The sequence below is a fragment of the Amphiprion ocellaris genome, chromosome 17, assembly GCF_022539595.1.
Source record: "Amphiprion ocellaris isolate individual 3 ecotype Okinawa chromosome 17, ASM2253959v1, whole genome shotgun sequence".
Taxonomy (NCBI): domain Eukaryota; kingdom Metazoa; phylum Chordata; class Actinopteri; family Pomacentridae; genus Amphiprion; species Amphiprion ocellaris.
Genome location: NC_072782.1, coordinates 24280247 through 24303911, shown reverse-complemented (window position 1 = coordinate 24303911; position 23665 = coordinate 24280247). Strand labels below are relative to the sequence as shown.

Here is a 23665-nt window from a genome sequence, read left to right as displayed (position 1 = left end):
AAGGAACTGAGGAAATGATATAACACATGCAATAAAGTAACAGAAGATTAGATGGAAATAAATAAAATAAGCTAGATAAATACATTTTAACTATAAAAAGATAAATAATATATTATTTGTTTGAATTGAAGAGACATTGAATAGATAAAAATATGTAAATAAATGGACAAATCAATAAACAAAATCAGTTCTAAGGAGAGTAATTAATAAACACACGCAGTATCTGGACTAACCTTGTGTGTGAGATTGAGGTCCGGGTCCATCTTAATCATCTCCCAGCTGCCGTAACCATATTCATAAATACCTATGAGAAGGCTTGAGTCGTCCTCCTTCCCCCACTCTATGTCAAAGTGTGCTGCCTTTGAATGGCATGGAATCATATACCTAATCAAAGACACACAAGTAAAACAAATGTATTTGTATCCGTTTGGTCACGTTAAACTCTATAATATTGTAAGGCCTTGACACTAATAGGTAATGTGCCCTGAGCTGAACTGAATTGAGCTGAATACCATGGTACATCAGAATTCTGCGATGCCACCAAGCCTAGTCATAACTTCATACAAATAACACACATCAACAAAAAAAGGCATAAATTCCACTCTTGGAAAATATGTGGCTCTAGATCAGGAGTCTTACTTCTTTCTCTCTTCAGGGTCAGCCGGAATAGCCTTGTGGAGTGGAGCCAGCTCTTCCTCGTGGGAGATAACAAGCTTGGCATTCACCTGGACTCCAGATATCCTGAATGTAGGGCCTTTCACTTTTCCTCTTCTGCCTCCTTATGATCAAACAAACAAAAAAAGTAGTTGCATGATTTATTAGCTATTTAATTTTGTATGAAACAGCAGTTTAAGAAAATGAATTCACATCTGAGCAACATGACGCTGGGCTGTTAGTACACAAAATAGAAATGTGCACTGCAACTGCAGCATAAAGGTCTACCAATGTGACTGAAGCAGGCTCAATTTGTGGTCCTAAAAATTGCAAAAAGGCCAAAAAAACTCTAGTTTAAGTGATGATTTGCCAGTTTTTCCCTGCTTTATCACCATTTTCAGTTATTATGGTTTTTGGCATGCTGATTAAGCCAAGTTCATGGAGAAATTATAATAAACATTTTCCACAATTATTTGATTAAATGGAATTAAATAATAATAAATTATTCATAAACCTTGATAAATTTCAGTCCTACTTCTGTGGCATTTCATATTCATCTGATGCATTGTTTTGTAGAAAATATTGTAAATATAATATTAAGCAGCATTGCCAACTGTCTGTCACTAAGAAAGATGGATTATTGTTGGTTTAGTACAAGTCATTGGTAAGACTAGATAAAGGTTACTGGCCTTTTATACATACAGACACAAATCTCTTGACTGTGAAGCAGCCTGGCATTGTCAATGAGGTCTATCACTGCAGTCTGGTGCAACAGGAATTCTAAAGGCACCCAATGGCATTACAGGGGAAAGCTAAGAAAAACTTGAACCAAGGTGAAAACAAACCACAAGGAGAACATCATACCAACAGTGAAACATGGTGGTGATAGTGTGGTGTGCCAGTTAGAAGCTTTGCTTCCAAAGGACCTGTACAATTTTTAATGGAGCCATGAATTCTACTTTCTATCAGAAAATCCTCCTGGAGAATATCCACCATCAGTTCATGGCCTAAAGCTCAAGCACAAATGGGTTATGCAGCATGAGAATGACCCAAAGCATACAAGCAAGTCCACATCTGAACGACTCAAAAAGAACAAAATGAAGATTTTAGAGTGGCTGAGTCAAAGCCAGGACTTGAATCCAACTGGGATGCTGTGGAAAGAACTTAAAAGGGCAGTTCATGATCGAAAACCATCTAATGTGGTCGAATTAACACTATTTTGGAGAAAAGTGGGTCAAATTCCTCAATGGCCATGTAAAAGACTGATCACAAACTACTAACTACAGTTTTTGTTCTTAAGGGTGACCCAACCAGTTATGAGGTTTAGAGGGTCTACTACTTTTTCACTGGGATGATATACGTTTTAAATAAATCTTTAATAAATCATCATTTAAAAATTGCATTTTGTGTTTTGTGGGTAATTTCTGACTAATATTCAGTAAATATAAATATGATTTTAATGATCTGGAACATTTAAGTATGAGCAATATGCAAACACAGAAGACATCAGGAAGGAGGCATATACTTTTCACAACCCTGTAGATACAAACAAAAACAATTAAAGAAAGTAGGCAGCTTTTTCAACACAGTATCAAATGAGGCTGACCCCATTCTCACAATATTCTACTGACAGCCTTTCAGAGTGTATTTTATGTTATTCTTAGGAGTGAAAAGAAAGCACCTCCTAGAGCCACAAAGTAGGAGGACAATTATAGTATTTTGAATATTTGAAATCTGCAGCTGGATCCAGATTGACTTAACAAACACCAGTCAGTCATAAAATTTAAACAACGCAGAGGTGAAGTCACTGACATTGATCATCTTGTTACAAGGCAATTTTCTGTTGGGAATCAGAGGGTCTTTCACTACACAACAGCTGCAGTTTCCACCCAACAGGACTACTTGAACTGACTGTGATATTAAAAATTGCTCAGTAGCAGCTCAGCAAAGAGCTCAAGGCCATGCCTCCAAACTCCCCAGATTTCAATCCACTCAAGAATCCATGGAATACAACAGAACAAGTCCAGTTCAAGGACAACCCATCCAACATTCCTGTTCGGTGTAAGGTGTGTAGTGTGTCTGAAATAAAGCATCATCATTCATCCATCCATTATCTATATATCGCTTAATCCTCATTTGGGTCACTGGGGGCTGGAGCCTATCTCAGCTGACTTAGGGTGAAGGCAGGGGACACCCTGGACAGGTCACCAGTCTATCACAGAGCTACACTACTGACAAACAATCACTCACATTCACTACTATGGACAATTTAGAGTTACCAATTAACCTCAGCATGTTTTAGGATTGTGGGAGGAAGCCGGAGAACCTGGAGAAAACCCACACCATGCACAGGGAGAACATGTAAACTCCATGCAAAAAGATCCTGGGAAGGCCGGGACGCGAACCAGGGATCTTCTAGCTGCAAGGCAAAAGTGCTAACCACCAAGCCACTGTATAGCCCCTCATCATTCAGTGATTCAGAAATCAGATCTAGTGGTACACTAGTATTCTAACAACTGTATTTCTATTTTTTTCCTATCTTTAAAACCTAGGGATCTGTTTTGTTACCTGAAGTCTTCTCAGGTCCACAGGGATTTTCTCGTAGTGTTCTCACACATCCGTTGTGAACAGTCTCTGCCAAACGTTTTAGGTCATGTTCAGATTTATCCACAAGTTCAGCATCGCGAGCAATAGCGTCCAACCTGAGAGAAGGCACAACATTATTGCATCTTGTTGTTGTTTACAGAAAACGGTGATTGATTCTAATGTAGCTTACCTTTCAAGGGGTCCTCCAAATTTTTTGTAACTCTTGACAAACCTGTCAGAAGTTCACAAATATGTTAGGATGAGTTTGTGTTGATAAATACCTATACAAACAAATTTCCTGATGATATATTCACCTCCGGATTTCAGCATCACTAAAACCCTTGATATTCTCTCGTGGAATGGTCCGAGGTCGCCCTCGTTTCTTTGGCCTCTTTCGGTCTGAGGGGGAGTCACTGTCAGACCCAGAATATCTCCTGTTCCTGCTCTGCCGGCCCTCATTAGCGTTAAAGCTGATCTATTAACACAAACCACGAGAAATGATCTGAATCTTTCTGAAGAACCCAAAATGCATAATACCACTGAAGTGAACATGTCTTCTAAAACTAAAAACCTAAATCGCAAGTCAGAAGCAGCCTTGCCATTGCTTTGTCAGTGTCTATACATAAGGTGATGAAGCACTGCATTCAGCTATAGGTGTGTGTTTTGCAAACCCTGAGAGCCTATTACACAATCACTATAGTTACACATGTGAAAAACAGATCTGAGCTTGTGCTTAGAATTCTGTTTACACTCCTACAGCACAAGTAAAATACAAGCCATTATGCTGCCTGCAAAAACTGGATATGTCAATAGAAGCATGCCTAAAAAACCTTCTGTGCAAACATATTGGGATTCTATTTGGTACTTTTGCTTGTGTACCTGTTTGGCACAATTTCTCATGCGTGGTAGCATGTAGATTTCTTCCAGCTCCTTCTGTCTCTCCTCCTCCTCCATCCTCCTCCTCTGTTCCTCAGGAATGATGTCATCCCAACTACGCTGACTTCGTTCAGAGTCAATGTCTATTTCCTCGTCCTCCATCATGGAAAAATTGGCCACCTACATAAACAAGGTCAACAAAGGTCTGAATAACAGAGGATGCCAATTTAAGGTCTTCAAAAAGATTTAAAAACAAGAAGATTTCATTCAACCTTGAACTGAGACAGCAGTTCTTCTCCAACTGTGGAGGGTCCAGGGTCATTCTCCCTGGTCTCAGCTCTTTTGAGGATTTCGTCAATGTCCATCTCCTGTTGAGCAGAACAAGTCATTATGAGGTACTCTATATTAATTCAGAAGAAAGAGTGATAAAAAGTTTGAGATTTCAGATGTTAAGATTCTTATCCATCACAATCATCGTGGAAGCGTCTAACTGGCCCCAATTTATTCTAAAACATGACAACCACAAATAAGCAGCTGGAAATATAAAAAAAAAAAAAAAAAACATTCCTCACTGACAAGGAGAACAAAGCACAACATGGTATGGCTTACAAAGAGACAGAACGCACCGAGACATTCTAAATCAACAGAAGAACTGTGGCAACTTCTATAGTGACGTGACCTGTACAGTGTCAGTTCAAAGTTTGGACACACCTTCTCATTCAATGTTTTTTATTTATTTTAACTATTTTCTGTATTGTAGATTTTATAATGTAGACATCAAAACTATGAAAGAACACAAATGGAATCATGCTGTAAACAAAAAATGTTGAACCAGAACATATTTTATATTTTACATTCTTTAAAGTAACCCCCTTTTGCTTTGATTACTGCTTTGCACACTCTTGGCATTCTCTCAATCAGCTTCATGAGGTAGTCACCTGAAATGGTTTTGAATTAACAGGTGTACCTTGTCAAGAATTGGTTTGTGGAATTTCTTACCTCCTTAATGGGGTTGTGACCATCAGTTGTGCACAGGTAGGGTTAGTACACAGTGGATAGCCCTATTTGACTACTGTAGTAATCCATAGTGTGGTGAAAACCACTCAACTCAGAGAAACGACAGCCCATCATTACTTTATGACATAAAGGTCTGTCAATCCGGAAAATTTCAACAACTTGAATGTATCCTCAGTGCAGTTGCAAAAACCATCAACACTGTGATGAAACTGGCTCCCATTAGGACCGCCCCTGGAAATGAAGACCAAGAGTTACCTCTGAATAAGTTCATTAGAGTTACCAACCTCAGAAGCCACAAATTAACAGCACCTCAGATTAGAGCCTACATAAATTCTTCATAGAGTTTGAGTAGCAGACAAATCTCTACATCAAATGTTCAGAGGAGACTGTGTGAATCAGGCCTTCATGGTGGAACTGCTGCAAATAAACCACTACTGAGGATGAAAAAGAAGAAGAAAATCATTTGGGCCAAGAAACACAAGGAATGGACATTAGAACAGTGGAAATCTGTGCTTTGGTCTGATGAGCTCAAATTTGAGATTCTTGGTTCCAACCACTGTGTCTTTGTGAGACCAGAGAAAGAGAGTGGATGGTCTCTACATGCATGGTTTCCACTGTGAAGCATGGAGGAGGAGGTGAGATGGTGTGGAGGTGCTTTGCTGGTGACAGTGTTGGGGATTTATTCAAAACTGAAGGCACACTGAAGCACTATGGCTACAGGCTGTGTGAGGGCTATTTGACCTAGAAGGAGAGTGATGAAGTGCTGCATCAGATGACCTGGCCTCCACAGTCACCTGACCTAAACCCAATTCAGATGGTTTGGGATGAGATGGACCGCAGAGTGAAGAAAAAGCAGCCAACAAGTATCAGCACTTCGATGAACCCCTTCAAGACTGTTGGAAAACCATTTCAGGTGATACCTCATGAAGCTGACAGAGAATACCAGGAGTGTGCAAAGCTTTCCTCAAAGCAAGGCTACTCTGAAGAATCTAAAATATAAAACATTCTGATTTGTTGAACACTTTTTTGTTAACTACATAATCCCATATATGTTCTTTCATAGTTTCGATGTCTTCAATCTATAATGTAGAAAATAATTCAAATAACTCATAACCACTGATGAATGAGAAGGTGCGTTCAAACATTTGACTGGCAAGTGTGTACATAACTGTACATACAAATGTGTATGTACATACCTGAGGCTCCTGCTCTTCACCTTCTGGTTCTTTGAAAAGCTCCTCAGCACCAAATTTCAGGATGGCAGACAGCTCTTCCTTGTTGAAAGGTGCTGAACTGTAACAACACACACAATTAAATGAAATCTAGTCATTTCAGTTTTTGGGTGTAAACAATGTGGTAAACAATCATAACATTTAGTTCAAGAGGAACATAAGAAAAAGGAGGAAAGCTGTTTGAGCAATAGAAACGTGGTTTAAGTTGCTTGCCTGGAGGGAGCAGCACCAGTATGGAGGACAGTTTTCCCTGTGGTGTCCATCCTCTGAATGACAAGGTGGTCAAGCACCATTTTCTTCTTTGCCCTCTCAATGATGTCCTCTTCTACTGAACCTTTTGTCACCAGACGGTAGATATTCACCTGCCAGTCCACAATCGAGCAGTGAGATACAGAACATACTGTGTATGTCAACAGACAGCATCTGTACTGTTCTGTGCATTTGGACAAAGTAAATCATTTCTTTCTACTAAATATAGCTTTCCTTACAACTCAATACCTCTGTACTTTTACTCAAGTCAAATTTTAAGTGAAAGTCTTTTACATGTAACAGAGTATTTCTAAACTGCATAATTTTTGCTTCTTCCATATCTAGGTAACTGCCTACTGTGGAGTTCACTGCTGTCCTCACCACATCATTGTCTGTAACCTTGACTAAACATTAAGCTATCAGGAATGGGGCAACATTTAATTTCCATGACTTTGAGTTAATGTCAAAATAATGTTTTCTCACTGCTGTTTTACAAACTGCTTTAGTGTATCAAAGGCATAGGTGCAGTGGTTAGCACTGTCACTTCACAGTTCGTGAGTGTACTTGGCTGTCTGTCTCTGTGGCCCTGTGATGGATCTGCGACCTGTCCAGGTGTACCTTGCCTTCCCTCTAAGTCAGCTGGGATAGACTCCCAATCCACCACTTTACCCTACAGAGGATAAAGCAGTGGGTGGATGGATGGATGGATGTTTCACTGGCCATCAATTGTAAGGTTTTTACAGCTTCTGATATTGATAACAGCCTGCAAAAAACAACAAACACAAACAAGTGGAAATGGACCAAGATTTGTGACTTCTGCTGACCTGTCGTTTCTGTCCGATCCTGTGGGCTCTGGCCTGGGCCTGGAGGTCATTTTGAGGGTTCCAGTCTGAGTCAAAGATGACTACTGTGTCTGCTGATGCCAGGTTGATGCCCAAACCACCAGCACGTGTAGATAACAAGAAACAGAAATCCTGTGCACACAAGTTGAAGTTCACTTTGAGTAAAAGTTCTAGTTTATTATTCATTATACTTATTGACTGTGTCCAGAGCATTGAGTTTGCTGTACCTCTGAGCCCTCGGCATTGAAATGATCCAGCGCCTGCTTCCTCATCTCCCCTTTAATGGAACCGTCTAATCTCTATAGAAAATTACATCGTAAATTGAAACATTTATAACAAACATATACATGGGATTATTTTCTAGTTCGTTGGAACAAAATTCTACAGTTACTTTTGAGAAACACAACTGTGTGTGTATTTACAGTATGTATTATTGTCATGTGAGAGCAGTGGGAAGCTACCTGAAAGTAGAACTGCCGGCTTCTTAGGTATTCAGCCAGGATATCCAGCATCCGCACCATCTGGGAGAAAATGAGAACTCTGTGGCCTCGCTCCTTCAAACGTACCAGCAGCTTATCCAACAAAACCAGCTTTCCGCTGCACCGGACCAGTTGCTGTCAGAGGAAAAGAGGGGCTTACATTTATTGGTATATTCTCGCCAAGAAATATAATGAAATCAACGCTGTATGTGCACAACTGTGTTCATCTGATATACTGATGAAAATAACTCTATACCCCCCACCCCACCCCCCAAAAAATAAAAAAATCAGCAAAAGCAATGTAAGTTATTGCTCATTTTACCCTTGCCCAAACACCTGAAGTTAGTTGCATAATCACCTATTTGGCATAGTTCATCCATTGAGAGTTGGGTATTGTTGGTTTTTTGATGATTATGATTCCATTCCTGCTTATTCATTCAGGCTTTTGAATAAGTCTCGATTGCTATTCTTTAATGGGCAGGCAGTTAAGGTTACTACATCAACAACAACCTGATTTTACATTAATGCATGAGTAATCATAATCTAATGAAATAATACACTCCGTTATGGCATAAAAGTCATAGGACATAAATAACATTTACTTTTATTACCAAAGCACATATCGATTATATTTAAACTATTAATACAGGACTTTCAGTGTAGTAGTATTACTTCTTACACTTTAGTACTTGCTCCATTGTGCATCTCTGGCTATCACTTACTAACTTCCACTTATTATCCAAATAAATATACAATCATGACCAAAAGTTTACATACACTTGTAAAGTGTAAGTGTAGGCAATCCCCCGGACCATGCCGACTAAAACAATCAACCAATAGGCATGACAAACCACATCTGGTGAATCACACTATCGCAGTTGGATCGCCAGGTCATGGTAGATGTATTTTAGGTGTTTGTACACTGTTTGTATCAAACTAGTGCAAATAAAATGTCTTTACAAACCAATAAGCTGAACCAAAATTTAAATGTTTTAATGGTTACTTAGGAATTTGAATTTTTCAAAATGTTTTAACTTGGGACCAATTCTCAAGGCCTGACAATCATGACAAAGCAGCTAGAGTTGATGCAAAGTCTGCTTTAAAATTACTTCTCTAGCCTGTCTTCCTTAAACATTTACATGCACACCAATTTTCCAGTTACAACCTTAATCTGGTTTTGATTACTGTGAGCACAGCAAAGATTCAGATGCCGTTAAATTTATTTGGGTTTCTTACGACTAAGATTTTGTATATTTTGATAGGTAAAACCTTAACATGAACTTTAATGTTGCTACACAATAACAAAATACACACCTGTAAAGCTTCCGCTTTGTTGAGAAACTCATTGTCCTCCGGGGGCTTAATAAGGTAACAGTGGTTACAACACTTCTTCAGCTCCATCATGATGTTGAGAAAGCCTGACGTGCTGCCTTTGGTACCTTTACTCAGAGCTTTGTAGTTCCTGGTCAGGATCCATCTGATCACAAAAAGAAGACATGACTCTTACAATAATATTTACAAAATGTCTGGCAGCAATTATATTTACTAGAAATGTTATCTTCACAGCTAAGTGAATAAGCAAGAGGTGAATAAAGGTCACTTGTTTGAAATGTTACAAGGCTCATACACACACTTGTGTGTCCCGCTTCTGTTGCCAAAGCAGCCCTGATCTGTCGAGCAATGGACTCCACTAGACCCCTGAAGGTGTGCTGTGCTATCTGGCACTAAGATGTTAGCAGCGGATACTTTAAGTCCTGTAAGATGCGAGGTGGTGCCTCCATGGATCGGACTTGTTTGTCCAGCACATCTGCTGGATTGGATTGAGATCCGGGGAATTTGGAGGCCAAGTCCACTCCTCCAACCATTCCTGAACCATTTTTGCTTTGTGGCATGGCACATTATCCTGCTGAAAGAGGCCACAGCCATCAAGGAATACCTTTGACTGTGGTTTGATGCTCAGGTACCCATTGTTGCAGCTGTCGGCGGTGCACAGGGTGTAACATGGGCACCCTTACTGCTCTGAGGCTATGCAGCCCCTATGTAATAAACTGCAATGCACTGTGTATTCTCACACTTTTCCATCAGAACCAGCATTAATTTCTTCAGCAATTTGAGCAACAGAAGCTCATCTGTTGGATCGGACCACGTGGGTCAGCCTTCGCTCCCCACGTCCATCATTGAGCCTTGGTTGCCCACGAGCCTGTCACCGGTTCACCACTGTTCCTTCCCTGGATCACTCTTGATAGATACTGACCACAGCAGACCAGGAACACCTCACAAGAGCTGCAGCTTTGGAGATGCTCTGACCCAGCTGTCTACCTATCACAAATTGGCCCTTGTCAAGCTCACTCATAAACCTTACACTTGCCTATTTTTCCTGTTTCGAACACATCAACTTTGAGGACAAAATGTTCACTTGCTGCCTAATATATCCAACCCACTAGCAGATGCCCTGATGAAGAGATAATCAGTGTTATTCACTTCACCTGTCAGTGGTTAGGATGGTATGTCTGACTGATGTATATGCATATCTATGTGTGTGTACATGTACACACTTGTACACACACACATACTCACACACACACCTTACTTTCTCAGTTGAAAAACATTCAAAATATGTGACAGCAATTGTAGGTAGTTCTGGCAGCTTTGAGTCTGGCTGAAAATATCAGTCATTTCCAATGGTTGATGTGAAGTGCATTCTGGTGTACTTAGCTATCCGAAATACACACACTCAGGTTCCAAAAATTGGAGCAAAAACACTTTCCGTTATTTCATCCGTTCTTGTTTGGACACAGACATGGAACTGGTACTGCCCACAAAAATACAAGTATAGAGAAGAACATAGACAGTGGAAAGTATAATATTCCCATGTTTAAAAAAAAAATCTGCAACATTGTTTCAAACGTGGTTGCATTGCTGAAGCAAGAGATGCATCAGAATATGCATCCCACTGGTCTTCCTGGTTCATATTTCAACAGCCCCATTCAGACAGACTCCACTGGAATAAAGGCCAAAAAATTCCACCTTGAACAGTACGTGGAATGGAGCTTTTTCACCAACAGTAACACATCCACACCACAAGAACTGGCACTATTTTGCTGGTGCACTGATGCTTCGGAACACAGCTTAATATGCTTGCCAATTTGGATAGAAATTAACAGTGGCCATGTCTCTTAATAAAATTCACTACATATCAAAATTTTCTCCACATTACAGCCTGGCAGTCAGTACACATCAAGTTAAGTTGATCTGAAGGGGCATAATGATGACAAATACTGTGTTCTTCAAATTAAAGGTAGAGTTCAGCTCTTACTTGTAATACTGTTTTTGGACAGCACTCATCTCTACTCTGAGGATCTGCTCCACTTTAGCTGGAAGGGATTTCTCCACATCCTTCTTGACACGGCGCAGTAGAAAAGGTTCCAGCTCTTTGTGTAGACTGGTGTAGCCCGAGTCTCGACCTTTTCCATGCTCCTCCTCAAAGAGCTCCCAAGAGTGAAACCTTGAGAAACAATACAAAGAACACATCAGCAACTGTGCGGTGATATAGCAAAAGCATGCAAAATGTGTGGAAGTTTAACCTTTCTTTCTTTCTATAAAGTGCCCTACATGTGCATTGGCATCATAGAGTTTAATACAGTTAAGACCCAAATTATTCATACCCATGCCAAATTTTGACTTATAGGACTTTTTTTTTTTTTTTTTTTTTTTTTAAATCAAAAGATTCCTTCTGAGTAGAAATGACAAACAAAATCTGAACGGTGATAAAAGACAATAAGGCCTTGATTATATTCCCTTGCAGCCAGTGTACACAGACAGCTGCGAATATCACAGATGCTCAACTCAGCATCTGTGTTTGCAGCTGTCTGTAATACTTACAGTATACTAATTTCTAGTCTGTGCACAATAGATCGGCGTCTACAAATTCTGTAAAGTCACACTACTGTCCTTGCAGCATAGTGGCAGCATATTTTTCTTTGATTTTTACTAAAAATGCAATGTCCACAATTTTTTATTCTTGTACTTGGATTTGAATGCTTCTCCAAATGTTTTTGCCAAATAAGAGTTTCATCCCTGTGTCCAAAGAACTGTATTTCTGTCTTATCTGACCACACAATTTATGTCCAAAAGCTCTTTCCAGGTGAACTCTGCAGAAGTTAGGTGAACTTTTATGTTTCCGTCTTGGACAGTTCAAGTCCTCCATGGTCATTGTCCATGGAGACCTGCCCTGTGAATATTTGTGAACATCTCGTGGAGCTTCTGTCTTGAGATGTTGGTAGCAGAACTACTCAGATTCCTAAGAATGGTCTTGGTGGTGATCCTTGGTCTCTTCTTGGCCTCTTTTCCTACCATTATGGGTGGCTGTGGCTGAGGTGACAACACAGGTTGTCTACTAATTGCAAGGTTGGCGGTTTTAATCCGGTCAGTCCTTGGACAAAACACTGAACCCAATGTTGCTCAGGATGGCAGGCAAGCAGCGGGCATGTTAGCTCTGTCGCCACTGGTATGTGTGAATGAAAAACATATTGCAAGTACCACTAAGGTACAGAAATGATACTTAAGAGCAGACCATTTGATTATGCTTTCCAATGTGGCCACTGGCACAGCTCTTTGTGGATCCACAGAAGCCAGAATACAATTTTTTCTTTGTAGTCTCTAAGACCTGTAAAATCACATTGATGTGAGTCGGAATCTGTGAAGTTTTTCTTTAACACCAAGACAAAAAGCATTATTTCTTCAATTCTGGTCCTGGTACTTTGAATCATCTGTTGTGGTTATTTTTCACCATAGCATAGAGCACTAAACACATTCAAGTTACAGCATGCAGCAAGGTGAGCACTTCATCCACAAAGTTCATCTTTAACAGCAACAGTTGAAACATTGCTTACTTCTCAGGCATAATGAAGTGCAGCAGGGACCAGAGCTCTTTCAGGGAGTTTTGCAATGGTGTTCCTGTGATCAGAAGCCTGTGATTGGACTTGAAGTCGATCATTGTCTTGTAGAGGAGGGAGTCATCATTTTTCAGACGGTGCGCCTCATCCACACCAATGAAGGCCCAGTTAACACTTCCCAAAAATGACTGGAGAGAAACACATTCTTTTACAAGTCTTACTTGTACTTACATCATACTACACAGTGTCAGAACTGAACTGTACCATTAAACGCGTGTCGTAAATAAAATAAATTGACAAAAAGTGACAACAGGAAGAACCATGAATAAGTGAAGTCGCTGCTAACCTTGTCTTTGAGAAGAATCTCATATGTCGTGAGAAGGATGTTAAACTTCAGTCTCTTGCTATGGACATGTATCCACTCATGTGTTCGGATCTATTAAAAGAAAACACAGGAGGAAGTGAAACCATACATCTCTATAGATCTTAATTTTCAATTACTCGAAGGGTTACGTATTGCTTGTATTGTTTTGCGTCTGATTCCAATTCTGTTTATCAAGTCCGGTTTAAAATGTTCAATTCTTTGAGGGAAAGTGGTTAGGGTTACTACAACAGTAAAATCATGCTTTAAAATTCATTCATCAGTATCCTAATGATGATGATGTAATAAATTGTATTACAGTATGACAGTCATGGGAGACATTGTTTCAGTTTTGAGCATTTTTACCTTTAAAACCATAGTACAACTCACAATCACAAAACTTGTGTAGTTTACCAGCAAATTCAGCAATGGTTGAGTAGGTTAACAGCATAATGCTGGGCAAACACTGTATTCAGACAGAAATGCATTAGGAAATGGGAGGTCACACAGGCATTCAGCTCACATGACTAATGGCGAGGCAGATAACAAAAAAAAGAAATGACCCTTTCTTATTGATTCCTTTGGACTCAGTAATTTAGAAATCGGTTCTAAGTTGGAACCAGTTCCCAATGCCCAATTCTAATTACAAGAAAAAAAGGAACATAAAATTGTAGCAGTATAGTTAAATTTTTATGAGTTTTTTTTCACAGATATGACCTGTTGCAAAGCTTTGACATCTAATGTGTATGTAACAAGATGTTTGAACCACCATACCATGTTTCTGCTGCTTATGTCTCCCAGGTAGACCACAACATTCATCTGAGGGGCCCATAGGTGTATTTCTCGCTGCCAAGAGGTTAGCGTAGAGAGAGGCACCACTAGCAAGAAAGGCCCATACAGTTGGTGCTCGTTAAACAGGTAGTTCAGGAAGGAGATAGTCTGGATGGTCTTCCCTAAACCCATCTCATCAGCAAGGATACAACTGTTGCCTCTATGAATTAGGACAGAGTGGAGGAGAGCAACAGAAAATGTTACATTGCATACACACTCCAAATTGACAGAACATTCAGGATGTAACAATGGGATATATACCATGTATCTCTAAGGTTCCAGTATTGCTTGACAAGGATTTGGGGAGGGGGAAACAATCTTTCTTCAAAGTAGGTAGTTGTCTTGTGGACATTATCATAGCTGCCAGTTTGTTTTACAAAAGTAAAATTTGGTGGGTGTAGCTTCATCAATTCTTAAATTTTCAAGCACTTAATTTGAAGCATATTAAGACCCTTATTATCAAAAAGCCATTTAATCCCCCCCCCCCCAAACCCACCCCACAAAGTTACAGAATGGAACTTCAGACAATTTCAGGATTGTCGAGTCATACTTGCACCAGGAGTGGGCCATCCAGTTCAGACTGTCCAACTGGTAGTCTCTGAGCTCTAGTCCTTCACCTCCTATGTACGTTGGCTGTTTCTTCATTGGTACAAACCTCGGTCTCTGTTTCAGCACCTAAAGGAAAGAACATCAGCTGTAGAGATCAGTGTTTAACTCAGTGTCAAAATCAGTCACCGTATTTTCCGGATTGTAAGTTGCACTTTTTTTCATAGTTTGGTTGGTCCTGCAACTTATACTTGGGTCTGACTTGTATGTATTAAAATATATAATTTCACATGTTCTTAAATGTTATTTCACACTGACCGACACGACCAAGTAGTAAACATTACTTCACGGCAACCGGGAGGATGCGCCATGCAACTTTCCTGCAAGTCATTGGATGGATCTACAAAGCATGGACTTCAGTGACAGTCGAAACCATCCTGTCGGGATTCAGAAAGGCCGGATTAATTGGAAATTGAACTGATGCTGAGTCTGACGACAGCCACGCGGAAGAGGAAGCGGCGCTTCATCTTCCTCCGGAGTTGGCGGAGTTGTTCAGAAGTGACACGGAGGATGAAGAGTGGATTTAGTGATTGGGAGTGAGATCGAGAGTTTGGTAAATTTGCTTAATGGTAACTTTGGATTATGTTCATTTTGTTGTTTCTTATTATAGGATAGCGTTACTTTTATTACTGAGTTGTCTGTTTAAAAGTAACGCGATCCTATATTAACGGTGTATTAACTATATATTAACTCTTGCTTTTTGGACTCGCAACTTTGTCATTTTTATTCCTCCTATTCATCCTCCCTCTTATGTTCTTTATGCTATAATGTATCTGAATAACTGTTCGTATGTTACATTAACATACCAGACACCTATTCAGTTTGTTGTTTATGCTTCATGTAGCTGAATAACCATTAATGTGTTACATTAACATACCATACGACTGTTGTTCTTTATTCTATTGTTATTATTATAACTTTCCTTTCAAGATGAAATGTCTGTTCTTGGTCTCGGATTTTGTAAAATAAATTTCCCAAAAAAATGCGACTTATAGTCCAGTGGGACTTATATATGTTTTTTTCTTCTTCATGATGCATTTTTTGACTGGTGCAACTTATACTCCAGAGCGACTTATAGTCTGAAAAGTACGGTAAGTTTATTTTGGATTTGAAAATTACACAAGTGATATTAACAAGCTAGAAAAATTTAATTAAAACTTCAGTACTATACCAAGGTGTATAGCACTAACAACATACTACCACTGTCAGGAGAAACTAGGCAGTGAGTTACCTTGCAGTCTCGAGATGGAATGGTCTTGGACTGGTTTCTGCTCATGTAGTCATCAATGCATTTCTGGAACTTTTTAGCAATCAGAGCACCATCTTCCCAGCTACATTCTGAATATGGTAAACCCTGCCACTTGCACAGGTAGTCTGGGAAACCAGCCGCTGACTTCTGATTTGAATGTCCTGCTCAAAGGGATTCAGATAGCCATTTAGTTACACAAATCAAGAGGTGTCAATTATATTCAGAATAGACAGCTTTATATGGACAACAATACCTATGATTCGCTCTACAAGCTGGTACTGAGAGTGCAGGTCATCCATTAGTTCTTCTTGACAATTGAAATATTCTATATCCTCTGGTGAAGCTGCTTTTAACCTGATAGATGGGGGAAAACATCACAAGTTAAAACAACCTGTATTCCATTCCTAAATTTGTATAGGACCGCAAATTTGGGGCTTTAGTCAAACTACTGAAATTCTTAGGAGTACCAGTACACAATTTAGCAGCACCACTTAAATCAACATGCAGCACAAAAAATCCACATTATTTCCATCACAACTATATTACTGATAAATGTTTGGTCTGTAAATGGTCCATTAACAGACTTAACCGTTTGCTGATTTGTTGTCAAAAGAAATGTCACAAAACAAAGTATTTAAAAACAATGTGCGGAGGAATTTGACTCCTCTTAATAAGACACGAGTCCCATGAAAACAACATTTTTACTTTTATATTTTTCTCTCTATCTTCATTCTGTCATTTTTATTTTTTGTATGTGTGTGCATGAGTACAGAAATGGTTAAGAGTAGGTGTGTGTGGCATGACTTGGTTACTGAACTGACCGGGAACAATCCCTGAAATTTTTGTGTATTATGTGGATATCATTCTTTTTTTTTGCTGGTATTTTTTCCTGCTGTGTAGTGGTCAGAAGATTGTCACTGGCAATGTGTAAAACTGTGATTAAGTTTAATATAGCAAGAAGCCCTCAGTTTGTTCAAAGGAAAAAAAAAACACTCACCATTTCTTTTTCTCTTGTTCCTTCTTTTTGAAATTGTCCAATTTCTTCATGCCCTTGACATTCTGTAACTTGAGTGTCTCCTCAGTTTCCCATGTGTTATGGATGTGGGCCCAGTTCTTCCACTTGATCAAATATTGGACCTCACCAGTCTCTTTGTTGTGACTGAAGTTGACGTTAGGATCCCCATCTGCCTCTATAGCATATACAGTGGTTGCACTTCCTGTTGCTGTTGAAATAAAATGAAAGATTACAGTCCAACATATTTCGTGTTTCATCTCTAGAAGTGGGCTATAATACCTGCTTGGTTTTGAAGGTGAATAGTGTACAGTCACATGATGTTCAAACTGTTTATGATGAACAGCACGAGTAGCTCAATCAGTGTCACTTCAGACAGCGGTGTTACTCCAGTCGCAGATTTTGTCGGAGTTTACTTATTTGTTATTTCAGAACCAAAACTAAGTTCTGTAAAATATATTGGCCAAATCTATCAATCTATCTATCGATATATATATATATACACACGCACGCACGCACACACACACACACACCAATTAGGCATAACATTATGACCACCTGTCTAATATTGTGTTAGTCTCCTTAAAGGTGCTAAAACATTATATATTTTATAGAACTTAGTAATGAATAAGGACAATTAAATATCTAACGACTGTTGAAAATGTGAGACAGTGCAGCAACATGTTTCCTGAATTCTGTCTGAATTGACGCTGCTATGTCATGACCTCCCCTAAATAACTGTCCAAATTGCTCACAGTACTGACCCCTCTCAAAATCCTTAAATATATTAAACTGGCTTAATGTCTTTTAACAGCACCAATTTAATCACACCGAATGACAATATCAACCATGATACTGTTTTCCGTACCTCTTTTTCTTCCTATCCTGCAGTCCATCACTCTCTCTAGTGTTTCAAACTCATCTTCCTCAGGTTGTGGCACATCTTCCCCCAGAACCTCCACCAGATCATCTGAGTCTGTTTTCAGCTCTTCATCCTCCTTGTAGCTAATGTTGACTGTGGCCTGCCGTCGTGGCCCTGCAGATGCCACCTTCTTGTAATTTTCATCCTCCTCGTCAGAAGAAGAACATTTCTGGGTTTTCTTCCTCTGGGTGCTGCTTTTCTTTCCATTTCGAAAACTCATACTGTGATATGACAACATGTGAGAGACAACACATGAACCAAGTTAAACTAAAGCCACTGTGTGTATTTCTTCCCAAGTAGGGTTGAGTATTATAAATCATGAAAAAAGTTGAATTTCTGTAAGTGTACCGCAAACACCCACTATAAATTTGTTGCATCATTAGCCATGTGAGTTAAACGCATGCATGTCTCTTGATACATTTGTATTAATAAATCGGGAGTGTAGCATTAGTCCAAGTAATTCTCAATTACTCTGCCAAGTTGTTTGATTAGCAGGGCAACAGCACAAATTGTACATTCACCTTAATTAAGCAAATGTCACAAAATACTTTACAAGCATCGAATAGAAATCCACTGTTGTTACAGTAAAGTAGCTAAACTAAACACAAAAATATAAAGCACAAAAGATAACACAGTCACAACAGTTAATTTTAATTCATCAAACTGCGTGTCTGTCTAACTTCAATTTGTGGCATGCAACATTCTGCATGGAGGCAAATGCTGTCATAACATTACATGAACAGGAACTCTATATTCCTATTCTCTGACAGTATACACGACACATGAACATTTAATAACTACTGTGCTTTTTGATGCACAGTAAAGCTGACTAAAGTCGTAGCAGTGGCTGTGCAACACTTTTCTGACTGTTGCAGTGTGCTGCTACTTCTCTAAGACAAGAGGAGAGACTAGTACTAGTTTTGTACTAACACAAAACAGCAAAGGTCCTGCAATGAAAATGTTACTTATTTAAACATATACAACTACGATCAGGAAAATGTCCTTTAGTAACATAAGTACTCAATGAAGAAAAAAAGTCTCCCTTGACTACTGTAAATATACAGTATATTTTATCATCAGATTAAAATTACTTATGAAATAATGTAAAATCAGAATTTCAGTTTTGTAGTAATTTAAACGGCCTGCACCTAAAACAATCACAATCAAAAATAGCAAAGAACTGGACAATAGGCAGAAACGGAATCAGAATCACTGAATCTTGGATCTTATGATCGATACCTGACAGTTGAGTGAGCAACCACTATAAAACAGTTAAGACAATAATATAACTCTGTGTATCCAGGGCTAAGTTGTGCAGAAGTAATTTGATCAGATTTTGGTTATCAGATTGGATAAAATCTTGAAAAATTTGTGTCTGGATTAGTTGGTGGAAAAAAAGTGGTAAATCCTTTTGAAAAACATGAATAACAAAGGTGCAAAAGCAAGATGGATTCCTAATTCTGGATAGCAAAACATGGCACATCAGAATTACTCAGATCTGGATTTAACTTTTAGAACAATGGGTCCCTGGCAACCACTGAAGGGTATCTGCTCACGTACTTGGTTGGAAGCTTCCTGCTTTTGCTTTTGTGACTGGGCTCATAGTCTGATGCAGTTTCATCACTGTTCTCCTCTGCTGATGAGTCGGATCCAGAACCACTTCCAGATCCAGAGCCTGATCCAGTGTCAGAGGAGCCAGAATTTCTTCTCCTTTTAGAGCCACTTGATGAGTCAGATTCATCACTACTTGAAGAGTCCTACAAAATATCACCAAAGGCACAACGTACATGAATAATCAGATAGTGACCATTTAGGCCAGTTCATGCATTCCACATGTAATGTAAACTTTGTCATCTACCTGAGTTCGCAAAAGTGTGTGTGGAATGTTGGTGTGTAGCCAAAAGTTGTGACCATGCGGTCTGTCTACATTATAAACACGCTGACTGTGCATGTGCCAGAAAAACAGGTGGTGCTTAAAGCAAATGTCTAGTATGAGGAGAGACTGTACAAAGACAATAAACGGCCATCAACACCTTGATTATTCACTGTTAACAGATATGGAATTTAATCAGTAGTGATTTGTACATGTTTTCTTTCAACAGAGGCCCAACAAAGTACAAATTTCTTATTTCTCAAGAAATCCTGTGTTTTGTTCACAAACTGTGCCCAGTACATCTCATGAACATTCACTGACACGGTGCTACAGTGTTAAATATAAGTAACTGCTGCTTCCTCATGAGTTTCTGTGTGTGCAATATGAGGGGAAATATATAAGTGACCGTGGAGCAGATCAGCATGACACTGTTGCAGTACGAACAGAGCCACATCTGCAGTCTGCAAACACGTGGAAAGCATGAATTGGCCATTGCATTTAAGTACAATATTGACATCTCTAATTAGTGTTGATTAATTGCTAGTCAATTACCAGCAAAATAGTGTACTGGGGACCAGTTTGACACATACCTCATTAGACCCACTATTCGAGGAGCTTTGTCTCTGTTGCTGCTGCTGTTGAAGCTGCTGTTTCCTGAGCATAGCAGATCTTTGCACTGCTAGGATACTTGGGTTTGACTTCCAGAACTGCAAGTAATTAATGTACTCAAATGTTAGCCAAAAATATGTGAAAATGTCAAGAAGCTTTTAAGAGGCAAGAGTCAATGACTATGTTAAACACTGTTAATGACGTGTGCCTGTGACAACAAACTGAAATGTGTTAAACAAAGTTATTACAATTACTGCATAGATGCAATAAAATGCTGAGTTTCATGCACAGTTCTGTAGTTTGACACTGATTATATGGAATCAGCTTACACAGTGTTTAAACGCTTTAATGTCAAGATAATTCCATATCATTTCCTCCACATGCCTAACTGAGGTAACAATACCATCCCATACTTTCTTTTAAATTATATTTCTTTACCTCAGCTCCATCAATGTGTGACTTATTTGGTGGTTCAATCTTATCCTTGGAGTTCTCTGTTTCAGAATCTGACTGGCTGCCAGAGTCTGAGCCGCTGCCTGAGTCACTGCTCCCTGATTGACTACTGCTGCTGGAGGAGCTGGAGCTGGAGTCTGAACCGGACCGTGATGCTGAACCCGATCCAGAACCGGATTCATCATCAGAATTACTGTCACATGTAAAGACAAAATCATAGAATGGACATTGTTGCATTATTAATTAATACGTGAATAATTCTCAAATCATAAAGTTTTACCAAGTCTAAAGGTTTAGATGAGTCAAATATCAATATACTGTCAGCTGTATCATTTAAGATGATGTTTTAAATGATTATCAACAAAACCATTCTCATGTTCTTTTCAAAATAGAGAAGCCGATTTTACCTTGATTCTCCACTGCTGTTGCTTACACTTTCATCCTCACTGCGTCCAGCCATGTTGAAGTCCAAAATATAGACTTCCCCCAATCAATCTGTAGTATAATGTTCCACGTGATTCACCTGTAAGAAAAGATACACATTAATAACATTAGAAATACTGTCAGAGAAATGCAATAACTGTGCTTTAATTGAAGCAGACCAGTTTTATTAATATTTGCAAATTTCCCCACTGCGGGATCAATAAAGGTTTAAACTATCTATTTATCTATTATGCTTTCCCCAGGGCTGCACAGTGGGTTGGTAGTTATGTCGCCTTGCAGCTAGAAGACCCCCGCTTCGTGTTCCAGCCAGGCCCTGGGATCTTTCTGCATAGAGTTCGCATGTTCTCCATGTGCATGTGTGGGTTTTTTCCAGGTATTCCAGCTTCCTCCCTCAGTCCAAAAATATGCAGAGATTAATTAGTAATTCTAAATTCTATGTGACTGTGAGTGTACTTGTTTTTCTCTATGTGTAGGCCTGCGATAGACTGGCAACCTGTCCAGGGTGTCCTCTGCCTTCGCCCTAAGTCTAGCCCCCCGTGACCCTTATGAGGATTAAGCAGTGTATATATAATGGATAGAGGGATGAGCGCTTTCCCCAACAGTATACATCAAGAGGGCCTGATTAAGTGCTTGTTAGAATTCAGTTCGACATGTCAAAATAACACAATACAGGTACTCATGATTGTAAAGTAAAATGCGCTTGCAGGTCGGTACACTGTCCCTGTCCAACTAAAACACCGGCATCAAAGTTAAGTCAATGGACTGCCCCTATAAAGACGTGAACGCACGTTAAAATCATTTATGCCCTTAGCTCTGAAAGAAGCTAACCTCTCTGTACCACTTAAACACTTCTATGAACCCCTGAGGTTAAAACCAGAACAAACAGACCTGTGTGGAAAACTGTAACTACATGCAACTTGGCTAAACGATATCTGTGCTCTCACCGCAGAGGCCTATCGGGCCTTTAAAGCACCAGCTTGTTTCCACTCTCACAAAAAGCTCCGTGAGCTCTCGAAATAAATACAAAATAACAACAAAAACGTCTTAAAGTTCATTGTCTTATGTCTCCTGCGTGTCATCAATTTAGAGTATCATTTTGTCATTTAATCTTAGTCTGGCTACAGTTTAGCTTCTTGGAGTTAGCTAACTAGCGAATACCGGCTAATGACGCCAATATTTGCTATTGGCGGGGTACGTTAGCAAAATTGTATTCAGACACTACTAACGCGCCAGACAGTATTTTATCTCCAAAATTAAACTTACAGCTACATCATATAACACTCTACATTCCCACAGTACCACTACCAGCTTGATTAAATCTGTCCACTTAAAAGCGACAAGTATGTATGGCCAAATACGGGTTGCTAGCTCTTGTGCGTTATGCTCGTGTTATGGTTTGTGAGTTAGAAGACCACGATACTTGTTTAACAATTAAAGCAGAAGTTGGCGTTGTAAGTCCACAATCTGTGCTGCAACCAAGTGGGATCGATGTCAAATGCAGTGCGATTAATTTCTATTTTAGCTTAACGTGGGTGCAGTAAACATGAAGAGAGAGGTATCGCAGCCCTACGTTTACTGGGGTTGTCAAGGAAAGTAGCGTTAGCTAACGTTGTAAAGCACGAGGCTAGCACGGAAGCTAACAAAATGATAAAACTTTGCGCCAATATGCAACCACTGGAATGTTCAATTTCCGGCTACAAACGATACTCTGCATTCAACCGTCAATTAAATTCAACTATGCAAGTGTCTGCAGAAACAGCGGAGCAAGAAAGGGTGTTTAGCTTATTTAGTATTCCTTTTTAAACCCTCAAACCCAAATTAGCTAACCTAACTTCACCCTCTTCCATCTTGTTTTCATTCGTCGCTCACTTCTCGCGGCTTTTACCACATCAACATGCAATGTTAGCTAACTTTCTCGCTGAACTAAGGAATAAGTAACTCCACGCTGTGGGTTACTTGATGTTATTTTGTCTTACCTGGGAAACTCAAATGAAACAGTCGTCTAAATCCGCGTTTCCACTTCAGAGGTCCTTTCTTCTTTTATTTAGCTGGCGAGCAAGCAGCTACGGATAGCTAAGGCTATCGTCCGCTTGCTAGCTAGCTATCTCCCGGTTAGGGAGAGCAGCCCAGAACGACTCCGTTCGATAGAACTGGCGGAATGTTGGTTTTCCTCTCCGTCCAAAAACAAGTAAGTCCCCTTAGTTGTTTTAGATGAATGCAAAGTCTAGTGCCCTTCGGTCAGCAGGGATTGTAGAAAGCTGGCATCTCAAACCAGAGTCTTGCGACAACCGGCCTCCGCCATGACGCCGTAGGGTTCACTTCACTAGGAAACCCCGGACAGTGACGTAACGACTGTGCTCCTTACTACACCGCAACATCAATAAACATCTGGCACCAGTTTTAGTATGTTTGAAGTAATCATGCGTCCTTTTAAAATACATTGCTAATTTCACCCTCAGCAACATGGCTATAAAA

At 39.6% G+C, this 23665-nt stretch overlaps 1 protein-coding gene across 1 annotated transcript in view; it reads right to left on the bottom strand.

Moving 5' to 3' along the window:
- chd1 (chromodomain helicase DNA binding protein 1) overlaps positions 1–23508 on the bottom strand; it is a 28275-nt gene extending 4767 nt beyond the window's left edge. Inside the window, exons 1-27 of the mRNA XM_023286302.3 lie at positions 23167–23508; positions 21154–21269; positions 20732–20939; positions 20275–20391; positions 19372–19568; positions 17758–18032; positions 16875–17100; positions 16131–16231; positions 15860–16038; positions 14573–14697; positions 13966–14182; positions 13177–13266; positions 12828–13018; positions 11252–11440; positions 9250–9412; positions 7918–8070; positions 7684–7755; positions 7439–7588; positions 6579–6727; positions 6330–6426; positions 4389–4484; positions 4120–4296; positions 3555–3715; positions 3431–3472; positions 3223–3356; positions 640–778; positions 234–384 (exon numbers count right to left, since the gene is read on the bottom strand). Coding sequence (XP_023142070.2) covers positions 234–384; positions 640–778; positions 3223–3356; positions 3431–3472; positions 3555–3715; positions 4120–4296; positions 4389–4484; positions 6330–6426; positions 6579–6727; positions 7439–7588; positions 7684–7755; positions 7918–8070; positions 9250–9412; positions 11252–11440; positions 12828–13018; positions 13177–13266; positions 13966–14182; positions 14573–14697; positions 15860–16038; positions 16131–16231; positions 16875–17100; positions 17758–18032; positions 19372–19568; positions 20275–20391; positions 20732–20939; positions 21154–21206 — 3852 coding nt within the window. The 5' untranslated portion in view covers positions 21207–21269; positions 23167–23508. The remainder of the gene's footprint in view (positions 1–233; positions 385–639; positions 779–3222; positions 3357–3430; positions 3473–3554; positions 3716–4119; positions 4297–4388; positions 4485–6329; positions 6427–6578; positions 6728–7438; positions 7589–7683; positions 7756–7917; positions 8071–9249; positions 9413–11251; positions 11441–12827; positions 13019–13176; positions 13267–13965; positions 14183–14572; positions 14698–15859; positions 16039–16130; positions 16232–16874; positions 17101–17757; positions 18033–19371; positions 19569–20274; positions 20392–20731; positions 20940–21153; positions 21270–23166) is intronic.
- Between the last annotated feature and the right edge of the window lie 157 nt (positions 23509–23665).